Source organism: Sciurus carolinensis, chromosome 2 (genome assembly GCF_902686445.1).
Source record: "Sciurus carolinensis chromosome 2, mSciCar1.2, whole genome shotgun sequence".
NCBI lineage: Eukaryota > Metazoa > Chordata > Mammalia > Rodentia > Sciuridae > Sciurus > Sciurus carolinensis.
In genome coordinates, this window is record NC_062214.1 from 118,663,722 (window position 1) to 118,676,504 (window position 12,783).

Genomic DNA, 12,783 nt, shown 5'->3' on the forward strand with positions numbered 1-12,783 from the left:
GGGCGGCCCGGGGTCCCCGCAGGTGGGGCGGGAGCACCGCCGCGCGGAAGCTGAGGAGTCAGTGGGAGCTGCCCTGGGGGACAGGGGCCACCTCACGGCCACAGAGACTGGGGGTTGGGGGACGTAGTAAGTGAAAAGACGCCGTAAATCGTTTGTATAATAGACCCCATTTTTGTAAAGGAAAAAAAATTTTCAAAAATTCACGTGTGTTTGCATAAGAAACTCTAAACAAGTATATACCAAAGTGTTGGTTAACTGTGTTGGATTTCCATTGAGTTACCTCTATTTAATTTTCAAGGATGAATGTTATTTTAAAATTATACCGAAGTCGGTTCAGAAACCCTTCTGAACCCGGTAGGAAACGGGTGGGTGACCCAGGTGAAAGTGTGAACTACAGCAACTGGGAGTAGGAAGCAGTGCAGTGCGATATGGTAGAGGATAGAAGGGGCCGGGAGGTCTTCAAGAGAATTTTTATAGAAATGACCACGTAGGGGTCTGGGGAGATAGCTCAGTCGGAAGAGTGCCAAGCACTAAGGCCCTGGGTTCGATCCCCAGCACCGCAAAAAAAAAAAAAAAAAAAAAAAAAAGAAAAGAAAAAAGAAATGACCACGTAGAGCTCACACTAACTGAACACATGAACACTTGATTCTCATGATTATGAGTGCCCTTGTGCTCAGTGTGAGCAGATTCACGGGAGCTATTTTTAACTTTGTACTATGGAAACCACGTGAAAATAAAACAAGGGCTAAAACGTCAGCCTAACAAAAGAAGTGTGTTTTCTCCTGCCAGTCTTTTATGTCCCTTTCTTAAATCCACACACACAGTTAACAGTGTTCTTTGCTTCTAATCATCTGCTCTGCACAGACACCATGCTTTGTCCCAAATTCTTAAAAAAGCCATAGACCCTGTCCTGAGTAGCTCATTCCCAGAAGGAAAATAATCCTATGAACAGATTATTACACTGCAGTATGCTGAGTGCCATGAGAGATCCAAGGTCAAGGGCCAAAGAAGTATGCCCAAGCCTTCATGGGAACTAGACTAAAGTCTGTTGGATAAAGGACTTGGTCTTTTTGATAAGTGGGTGGGAGCAGGGGAGCTTTCCTGGCTGAGGGAACTCCTGAACGACTATAAATTTGAGAGAAACAACTTAAAAATGGTGAACTCTTGGCAGTGGGCAATAGCACACACCTGTAATATTCAGGGGGTTGCGGCCAGCCCAGGCAATTTAGGAAGAGCCTGTCTCAAAAATACAATAAAAAGGGTGGTGTAGCTGAGTAGAAGAGCACTGTCTAGCAGGCACTGGAGTCTAGGTTTGATCCCTTGTGCTGCAGAAGAAGAAAAAAGAGTAACATTTAAACAATATGCACCACTGTTCTAAGTACTTTCTGTATGTTCCTTTGTTTGAACCTCACAGCAGCCCTATGAGTAAACTGGTGTTGTTCTCATTTTATAGATAGGGATCTAAAACACAGATGTTAAGTAACTAAAGATCACACAGCTGGTACCTGTGAGGTCAATGACAGAGCACTTGCTTAGTATGTGTGAGGCCCTGGGTTCAATCCTTCATCCTTCACACCCCAAAACAAAAACAATTTTCGCATTTTCTGTGCTCAAGGGGAGGAACTATTGAATTTGAGAGCTCAGAATAGGGATGACTATCTTGATCCTAAGTGCCATTGGCTGTCTTAATTTCACAAGCAGACAAGAGCTACCTACCTTCTCTCTTCCACCATGTGAGGATGCAAATGCTTATGGACAGGAAGGCAGGCCTTCACCAAAATCTGTGAGTGCCTTCATATTGGACTTGACAGCTAGCTCTCTGGGATTTCTTTTGTAAGGACACTAATCCCATTCATGAAGGTCCCACCCTCATGACCTAACGGCCTCTCAAATGCCCATCTCCTAATAACATCACATTGGTAATTGATTTTTACATGACTTGGGGGAGACAAACATACCAAAAAGGACATGGACGAAAGTGAAATTTATCAGCATACCACTGGTTGAAACTCCCACCAAAACAAAGATCCACATATTAATCTCGTCAAACATTTGTGCAAATCATGACCTTGGCACATTTAGAGCTGCATAAAATTTTTGTGGTGGCTTATTCTGTGTGGGAATGATTAGCAGCATCCCTGGTCTCTCCCCACTAGATGCCAGTGTCAACCCTTCTGCTCTAAGTTACAACAACCAAAAATGCCTCCAGACATTGCCAGATGTCCCCTGAGAAGCAAAAATTATGGCTATACAATAAACTTCAAGAAGTTCCCAAAATTATGAGATTAAAAAGACCATTGGCTTTCATATTAAGCCAATTCCATTAAAGCACAGTGAATGTGCTTGATACTTTTATTTAGCAGTCAGTTGAAGATTCAGTAACACTATGAAAAGGTATTACTATGCCTATTTAACAGACTTGTGGACAGTGGTAGCTAACATTTATTAATTTAACATTTATTTTGCACCTGACACTATTCTACATACACATATTCATTTATCTTCGTAATATCACTAGAAAATAAACAATGCCTTTATTACCCCCACCAGGTCCCTGCTCTCCAACTCAGGGAAATCTCTCCAGCAACTCTCCCTGCTCTCTCCTACATGTCAGTTTTTAACCTTCTGAAGGACAATTCCCTGTAGCATGTTATTTCCACCTTTTTCTTTGTAAAATAACTCAGCTCTGCATCCTAATCCAGTTTTCACTCCATTTCTCTACTCCCATTGTAACAAAACTCATCAAAAGAGTTATCAGTTCTCCCATTTACTCTTTCTTCTCCAGGAGGCTTTGCCATTTCACCAAAACAGTGTATCAAGATTCATGATGATCTCATGTAACTAAATCCAACGTCAGGTTTCCAGTCCTGATCTTAACTTGATTTATCAGCCTCATATGATACACTTGATCATTCCCTCCTCCTTGAAACATTTTCTTCTTGTTACTTGTAGAACAACATGCCATCCTTGGAATTCAAAGATAAATAGTCCTTGTCCTTCACTCTGTCAGGAAGACTTGGGGAATAGCAAAGGGCTTCTGGACATTTGGATTCACCTATAAATCTGTTGTGACTCTGCTTCCAGACTTCATGACAAGACACATAAAGAAAATGATAATACTTAAAATGAAGATGATAATCTCGGATAACAAGACTGCTTCCAACAGAGGGGGACACCCCCTACCCTCCCAACCCTCCTCACCCCCCACCTCTGCAGTCAGCCCTAAGGCCTGGGTACACAGGATATGCATTAAATGGCTCTAGTTTGCCTTTGTGTAAAACAATCTCATCTGTTTTCCTGTCCTACACTAACAATGCAATCATTTAATGTCCTTAGTAACAGACCTCTTTGTCATGTCAATTTGATCTACAAGGTCAACATTATTCCTAGATCCTCCTTCTTAGAACTGAAAAATACTAATTCCTTCTGTTTGAGGTCTATCATGTATCTCTTTAATATGCTCTACAGCATCTAGTACAGTGGTGAAGGCAGAGAATTCTTTTTAAAAGAATGTCATGTTATAATCTTGCTCCAGATACTATCTCTTCAGAGATATTGAGAAATATCTAATTTCTCCTAATTGCCTAATTATCTAATTTCTAATATCAATTTTCTCCTGATTGCCATATCTATGGACAGCACTTCTACTCTACCAACCAAAAGGAGTTAGAGATATCTTACTGTAAAATAGTCACCAAGCAGCCCAGTGCCATGGCACACATCTGTAATCCCAGCTACTGGGGAGGCCGAGTCAGGAGGATCTTAAGTTCAAAGCAAGTCTCAGCAAAAAGGGAGGCGCTAAGCTACTCAGTGAGACCCGTCTCTAAATAAAATACAAAGTAGGGCTGAGAATGTGGCTCAGTAACCAAGTGCTCCTAAATTCAATCCCTGGTACCATGCACCCTCCAAAAAAAATAGTCACCAAGCCTGGTGTGGTGGCACACACCTCTAATCCTAGCAATTCCAGAGGTTGAGATAGGAGGATCTCAACCAAGTTTGAGGCCAGCCTCAGCAATTTAGCAAGGCCTTCAGCAGCTATCTCAAAATCAGAAATAAAAATGGCTGGGGATATAGCTCAGTGGTAAAGTGCCCCTGAGTTCCATCCCTAGTATCAAAACAGTAAAATAAATTTAAAAGTAAATAAAATAGTTAACAAAAACAGCAAGTCCAGAACATCCCTTTCTTATTTTTCTCATTGGAAGTCCTTTCTGATATCTAACCCATTGTAACCATAAGTTTTAAACCTACTTGCTCTGGATTTGTTCTTGTAAAGGAAGAGCAGCTCATCAATACTCTTCATGATAACACCATGAACTGGTTGTGTTGATGTCCCAGTATGAATGGACTATACACACAAAGTTTTTCACTGCAGGTCGCTAGAAACAAACACGGCAAGGACAGGTTGAGGCATAAAGCTTCTCAGAGAAAAGGGATTTCAGAAAATCAAGGCCTAAGTTCACTTTATGCAAAACCTTAGAAGTCAAGGCCACTCCCCAAGGAAAGGAGTTCATTTAGGACACAGTGTTCCCCTTTTGGTTTTTATGTTGTGTTGCTTCTATTGTAATTTATTGACAACAAAGAACAAAGACACAAACTGCTAAGATTGGGAACACAGAGGTTTTTATTGCCCTGAGATTCTTCTGTTCCGTGGTGGAAAATAAACCTGGGATGATTATCACTCTCTGCTAATGCTGTCACCCTAGAAATAAACATTCCCTAGACAGTGGGTGAAAAGTAGGAACTTTCACTGCTGGAGTAACCAAGTCAGAGTCAGGATCCCACACCCAGATACCCACTTGCATTTCATTTGCTTCTGAAACTTCCCCATCGCAAAAGTAAGTTACCCCTCCATAAACACAGTCTTTTACTCAAAAAGTAAATTTTTTTAATGATTCAAGAAATGTATGATGAAAATCAGGATGGGAATGTACACCTGTAATCACAGCAACTCGAGGCGCTGAGGCAGGAGGATTGCAAGTTCCAGACCAGCCTCAGCAATTTAGGAAGTCCCCAAGTAACTTAGTGAGACCCTGCCTCAAAATAAAATATAAAAGGGGCTGGGGATGTGGCTCAGTGGTTAACCGCCCCTGGGTTCAGTCCCCATACCAAAAAAAGTCTGGGGGGGGAGAAAAGGGAAGGGAGGAAGGAGGGAGAGAGGAAGGGAAGAAGGTAGGAGAGAGGAAGGGAGGAAGGAAGGAAGGAAGAAAAATATCTGGTGGAAAACTCTTGTGCTTGAAACTCAGTTTTCACACTCAACTAAATGATCCAAGTAATGAAATCAGTCCTTCAGGTATAGAGCCCACCTCATGTCCCAAATGCCTTTGTGAAAAGTTCTGTTTAGGCCCAGAAATCTAGGAACCAGGAAAAAAAAAATCATTCTCCTCCCAAAATGAAAAGAATACAGGTAAGCAAAGTTGGAAAGGTTTATTAATATCAAATAGAAAGAAAAAAAATGACTTTGGAAGGCAGAAGGGGATTCAAATGTTACTGTGCATTTCCTTTAGAAAATTCCAGTTTAACAGCACCTTTGTGAGCTATGGTTCCCCTTTTCTTGGAAGTTGAGAAATTATTATTAGCCTTGTAATTTAGGGGATCACAGCATCAAGAGTACTCGGGGGCTTTTCAAAACTGAATTGCAAGCCCCATCCTTCTGCAACTTAACAAGTTCCACCAGGTAATTTATACACACATTACATTTTGAGAAGCACTGATTATAGCTGTAAGGATTAAAGAGCTCCCAGGTGATGCCAGTGTTGCCCTCTAATAACTTCACCTGGGGCATCACTGGTTTTCCCCTTTGACTGCACATGAGAATTATCTAAGGAAATTCAAAGTGAAATGATACCCAAGTCTCTCCCAATAGATTCTGAGTAATCAGGCCTGGAGTAAGGCCCAGACATTAATACTTTTCAAAAGCTCCTGAGTGGTTTTACTGAGCAGCCTATGATGAGATCTGCTTACCTAGATCAACCCTGCATTTTATAGGAATTAAACCTCATCCCCAAACTGAACAGTGGAGGAAGAGGGAGGGGCAGGGACTGGTTCGCATGCTCACATGTTAGCAGGGCCTGGCATTTCTGAAGCCAGTAAGCAGGTTGGAAACCCAGCAGGCATTGATGTTGTCCTCTTGAGTTCTCAGTCTGGAAGCAGAAATCCTTCCTCTTCTGGAAGCCTCAGTCTTTTCCCTTAAGGCCTTGAAGTGATTGGGTGAATTCCATCCACATGGTGGATCCACTTCTGCTTTACTCAAATTCTACTGATTTCAGTGTTAATCATATCTGAAAAGTGCTTTCATGACATCTAGATTGATCTAATCAAACAACTGGGTCCAGCAGCTAGACAAATAGACATATAAAATGAACCATCACATTAGATAGATTCAAATTTATAGAACTATAGTTCTCTTAGATCCATTCCATAGTCAAGTTTTCTTTCTTTTTTTTTTTTTCCTTATGAGAAAACAGAGAAAGAAGGCATACCCATTACCTTCTAATAAAATTAATTAGAAGAAGTTACACATACACATTCACAGGAGTATGTGCATATTCAGAATTTCCAGACTCTTCCATAAATTGCTCACTACCTTCTAATAAATTTAATTAGAAAAAATAAATCCCCAAAATTATTTATTTCTATTTTGAAGAATTGATAAGAAAAATTCAGCAAGCAGTCAGATCATTTTACCACTTCTCTGCAGACTAATGTTCCCCAACATGCGATAGATCTAAATAGAGGTGAGACCCGAGCTTTTCTCTCAAGCCAGGCCTGACTCTCCTGTCCCTGCTATCTCTCCATTTTCAACCCTCAAATTGCAGGCTCTGGTTATGCTGTTTTTTTCCATTCCTCCTCTTTCACATTCAGGCTTATGAACAAGCTCTTCTCATTGGGACTGAGGCCTTCGTTCTCCCACCCTCACCCGTTATTCACCTTTGGCCTAGCTAATGGCCCTTCATTCTTTTGAGTCTCAACCTAGACTCTTAGATCTCTCACTCAGGGAGTTCCTGCCTCTACCCCCCCACACACACCTGGGCCACATGTGCCCAGTGGCATGCTGTCCCCTGTTATTTACCTGTTTATATTCCCAAATTGTGTCTCAATGCAGGGTCTTGTCTTATTCCATGACATCACAAGCATTTGAATCTGTCACGTAGTAGACATTCATTATGTATGTATTGGGGAAAGGAAGAACAGAAGAAAAGAAGAATGAAGAAGAAAGGAACTTCTATAAGCTCTTTCTCTCACTAGCCAACTTAGCTCTTGCAACTGTAAAACAGCCTGCAATGGCATTTACCTACAAAATTATAGTGTGTAGAGTAACTTTATTTAGCCCTTTCGGGTGCTAGGAAGTCTCTACCTAGTGACCCAGCATTCTTGGGACTTGCTTGTGATGTTGATAAAACCAAGCAGTTATGGGTGTAAGGCAGCAGGAGGCTGGACCAGGGTGGTAACAGCAGGAATGTAAAGGAACTGGTAAAAGGAATATTCATAGGTAAACTGGGCTGTGTGCATGCGTGTTTGGGTTGTGGTAAAAGGTACAAAATCAGATGATTGGGAGAATCTGGTTCTTGATATTACAAGATAGTATCAGTTCAATTCCTTATCAAATTTGAGATATTAGGGAAACATTCAAAATTACAGTTGAACACACTTTTTTAAAGCCAAGAAAATCTATAGCCCATCACAAATTTGTCATCTTTATACTGGCCAGTTGGCAGAGCAGATGCTACCCACAAGGCATGCATTGAGGGTCATCTGAAGGATATTCCTCCCATCACCATCAACATGCCAAAGTGCAGCACTGGTTATATATCACTGAACATCTCTAAAAGGAAAGATAAATAGTAGTCAACTCTGGGAAAGGGAAGCTAGGAGGTTGGAGATCAGGATTGGGGACAGACATATCCTCTACCTTTTACCCTTTAGAACTCATCAAAATCTTTATTTTATGTGCATAGATTTATTTTTATTTTGAGACCCATCTCGCTGTTACTGAGGCTACCCTTGAACTTGGGATCCTCCTGCTTCAGTCGCCTGAGTTGCTGAGGTTTCAGGCACATACCAATATGCCCGGCTATGTACATAGACTTTTGATCCACAAAGGGAAATTTTTCCTTTAATTTTAAAATTTGAATTGTCAACAGGGAATTGATTCAATAAACCCATTAAATAGAATAATGTGCAGTTGTTGAAATGAAAAAAGATAACTCTAGATGTATGGATACAGACACTCCCTGTGATGACAAACAAAACTGATTGCACTGATTACCCAACAGGAAGGTGAAATTAGAGGAGACTTCTTTTATACATTTACATTTTTACATAGGCTGAACTCTTTTATGAGGAGTGTATTACTATGTAATCAGGAAAAAAAAGATAAAACAATTTTTGACATTAGAAATAGTCAAGAATGGAAGGAGGGGCATTATCTTCAGGAGTAGGCAAATTTCAAAGACCTCAGATGTAAATCAGGTCTACATGTGGAATCTGTGCATTCAGGCAGGGAGAAATGTTGCTGTTCCATTTTTGACTCACAACAGTGACTCAGTAACCTCCAATAATTAAGATTGGAACTATAGAATAGATACAGTTTGTCTTTTTCTCCAGTTCATCACCATCTAGGAACTTATCACTAAGAGCTCAAAAAAGCAGGTTTTGTAGTATGAGGTCATTGCAATGTAAGGTCATTTAACATTCCTTTTTGATCCCAAATAATCAGTTCTCTCCTTTTCCTTCTCCAATGTCTTCTCAGTCCTTTATCAAAAAATTGCCACAAGAGGGCAGCAGGTCCGCACACAAGGAGACCACTTAGGCATTGTAATCATAAAAAGCAAGACAGTAATGCCTTTATAATAATGTTACCAAAAGTTTAGAGATTTCATCATCTTTCTCTGAAGGTGTGTGCAACCACATTTGATATTCTCTTAGAAAAGATAAACAATGGTTGGGAAAGAGTCATGCTGGTGAGTGGAGCTAATTTGTTTCTCTCTCTTCCAGATACTGGCCAAGAAGAGGTGAGAAAGAACAGAAAGACATCTAGGTAGAACCTAAGACTTAATCCCAATGCAAATTCTTGTACCAGGATGGAAGGTGAATCATACTACAATGGGACCACAGTTAACAGCACCCTGGTAAATCACCAGTCTTTGGAACGCCATAGACTGTGGGAAGTTGTTACCATCGCAGCTGTGACTGCTGTGGTCAGCCTAGTGACCATCGTGGGCAACGTCTTGGTCATCATCTCCTTCAAAATTAACAGTCAGCTCAAGACAGTTAACAATTACTACCTGCTAAGCCTAGCCTGTGCAGATCTCATCATTGGGGTCTTCTCCATGAACCTCTATACCACCTACATCCTCATGGGACGCTGGGCTCTTGGGAGTCTGGCTTGTGACCTGTGGCTTGCACTGGACTATGTGGCCAGTAATGCTTCTGTCATGAACCTTCTGGTGATCAGTTTTGACCGGTACTTTTCCATTACAAGACCCCTAACATATCGGGTCAAGCGTACCCCAAAGAGGGCTGGCATCATGATTGGCTTGGCCTGGCTGATCTCTTTCATCCTCTGGGCCCCAGCCATTCTCTGCTGGCAGTACTTGGTTGGGAAGCGGACAGTACCACCAGATGAGTGCCAGATTCAGTTCCTCTCTGAGCCTACCATCACTTTTGGCACTGCCATTGCTGCCTTCTACATCCCTGTTTCTGTCATGACTATCCTCTACTGCCGAATCTACCGGGAAACAGAGAAACGAACCAAGGACCTGGCTGACCTCCAGGGCTCTGACTCTGTGGCTGAAGCTGCCAAGAGAAAGCCAGCTCACAGGGCTCTGCTCAGATCCTGCTTTACCTGCCCTCAACCTACTCTGGCACAGAGGGAAAGGAACCAGGCCTCCTGGTCATCCTCCCGCAGGAGCACCTCCACCACTGGAAAGCCATCCCAAGCCAATGACCCCAGCACTGACTGGACCAAAGCTGAGCAGCTTACTACCTGCAGCAGCTATCCCTCCTCAGAGGATGAGGAGAAGCCCACCACTGACCCTGTCTTCCAAGTGGGCTACAAGAGTCAGGAGAAGGAAAGTCCAAAGGAAGAATTCAGTGCTGGAGAAACCAAGGAAACTTTTGTGAAAGCTCAAACTGAAAAAAATAACTATGACACCCCAAAATACTTCCTGTCTCCAGCAACTGCTAATAAACTCAAGAGTCAAAAATGTGTGGCCTATAAGTTCCGATTGGTGGTAAAAGCTGATGGGACCCAAGAGGCCAACAATGGCTGTCGCAAGGTGAAAATCATGCCCTGTTCCTTCCCAATGTCCAAGGACCCTTCAACAAAAGGCCTTGATCCCAACCTAAGTCATCAAATGACCAAACGAAAGAGAATGGTCCTGGTCAAAGAGAGGAAAGCAGCCCAGACCTTGAGTGCCATTCTCCTGGCCTTCATTATCACATGGACCCCATATAACATCATGGTCCTCGTGTCCACCTTCTGTGACAAGTGTGTCCCTGTCACTCTGTGGCACTTGGGCTATTGGTTGTGCTATGTCAATAGCACTGTCAACCCCATCTGCTACGCCCTCTGCAACAGAACCTTCAGGAAGACCTTTAAGACACTGCTCTTCTGCCGATGGAAAAAGAAAAAACTGGAAGAGAAATTGTACTGGCAGGGGAACAGCAAACTACCCTGAAGAGTTCACAGCTCCCTCAAAAGAATAATGACCATATCTTGTTTGCATATTTTAAAACTGTCATCTGTCATTTTGAGTCCCTGAATACTTTTCTAAATTGCCAAAAGAAAGGGTTTACAGGAGGTAATTGCTGCCACACTAAAAGATTCTTGCCTGTCACCACTGGAGTTTACCAATGATGTAGACAGACCCATGACCTTTCACTGGAAGCACACCCAGGTCACAAGAAACAATGACCTACGGAACATTTGTCTCATTTTCTGTGGGAAACAACAGCGACCAGATGGAAGCCCTCCCCTGTGAAACCTGTCATAGAGTTTTGTGCAATATGTGTCTATGAAGTTGTCTTGTACGAGTGAGGATCAGGAGAATGCCAATATTGTCTATTAACAAGAGTGATATTCAACTGACTTCTAAGAATGTCTTTGTTATAAACCAATCAGTATTTATTATGCAGCTATTATGTGATCTGTACTGTGGTATGTTTTCCTGCCCCTACATCTGAATGAAGGTCTTGCTCTTCCCTGCCTTGACCATGCCCATTCCTGTACCCATGGAAACCGTGCTGATCTCCACAGAACCATCCTTCTCTTGGGATCCAGGTCCAGATAGATATTGAGACCTGGGAATACCCAGTGCTTTAGAGGGGCACCTATTCTGCTAATGAAGATAATTTAGACTCTACAGTCAGTAATTTTTATTTTTACCAGTGAGATTTTTTTTAGATAAAACCGAAAATATATATCATGTATTCTATTTTGTACCCATTTGAAGCCATTTACTTGTACTATGTTCGTAGGAGGACTAGTAGTGTGACAGCCCTGCACTGGTAAAGATCTTCTCCATGATATTTAATCATGGTTCTTTTATACTGTTTTCAGAGAGCTTGTTTTCTAATTTGTTCACAAAGCAAAACTGAGGTAAAATGGAAAAACAAATTTGATTTCACTCTGGGCTTTTGAATTTCTCTAAGAGCCCTTTGGAAAGTCTCCAATTTCTCTCATCCAGACTCCCAGTTCACACCCAGGCACAGGCAGGTCAGTATGCTGCCCCTAGGCACAAGTGCTATTGAGGGCAAACAGAAGAAACAAGCTTTCTTTTTCCATAGGTCCTTCTAACAGGGATGTAGAAATTATTTATTTATTCATTCTTGACAAATTCAGTCAAAAATGAGAAGCTCAGAAAAGCCCAGTTTAGGTCCAGTGGAGCCAACTTAAAAACAAAATTTTCAGCTAGAGGGTGTTGCTCTGTGGTAGAGCACTTGCCTCAGGTTGAGTCCCAGCAGCAAAACAAAACAAAAAAGTGAAAGCTTCCTCTTTAAAAACAGGTCATAGTAATGCATAAAAACAGAAGTTTCACACATTAGAAGATTGGGATCATTAAAAACCAATTTAATTGAAATCTCTAAGTGTCTATAAAAAAAAATGAATCCAAGATGCTTTTTTGATGCTTCTGAAAATAAACCAATGTACAAAAAATTGAAATTATAAAATAGATCATAAAATTAATGAAAGATCCACAAAGAAATCAGTATGGTGGTACACAAAGAGTTCAGAGATGAGACACTCCTGTCAGAAGCCCAATCTTTAACTGGCTGGCTGTATCTGCTGCTGTGAGTAAAAATCTCCAGACTTCATTTGACTTAACGTAGGACAGCTTTTTTTCAGCTTTATTTGCGAAGGAAATGGGAGAAAAAGCTCCCTTACTTGTCCTGGGAGTTAGTTATATATCTGAGTACAAGGAGAGCTTTCATCTACCCCTGAAGAGTAATCCTATAGGTGACGTGCCAAGGCGGCTTCAGGGTGGGAGACTCTCATGCAGGACAAGGCTGGTCCACCCAGGCCTCTCTTTCAGCCCTGCAGGGACTTACACTGGGATGAAACATCTTGGAAGCACTACAACTGCTGATCCTTTGTGAAGGGCAGGTTAACACCTGCCAAGAATTCAGTAGAGAATGTTAACTAATTGGCTCAGTTCTTCAGAACAGAGGCTCCCAGGCCTACATGATACCAACAGGGTGAGACTTCATAAGCAAATCTGCTCCACCAGCTCTAGATAAACAGTTGATTCTTTCCATTTAAGGATTTGGCTCCTGACAAAAATG

The 12,783-nt window shown here is 41.7% G+C and overlaps 1 protein-coding gene across 1 annotated transcript in view; it reads left to right on the forward strand.

Moving 5' to 3' along the window:
* Chrm5 (cholinergic receptor muscarinic 5) overlaps positions 1 to 10,679 on the forward strand; it is a 39,843-nt gene extending 29,164 nt beyond the window's left edge. Inside the window, exon 2 of the mRNA XM_047533703.1 lies at positions 8,995 to 10,679. Within this exon, the coding sequence (XP_047389659.1) occupies positions 9,081 to 10,679 (1,599 nt within the window). The 5' untranslated portion in view covers positions 8,995 to 9,080. The remainder of the gene's footprint in view (positions 1 to 8,994) is intronic.
* The last annotated feature ends 2,104 nt before the right edge of the window (positions 10,680 to 12,783 follow it).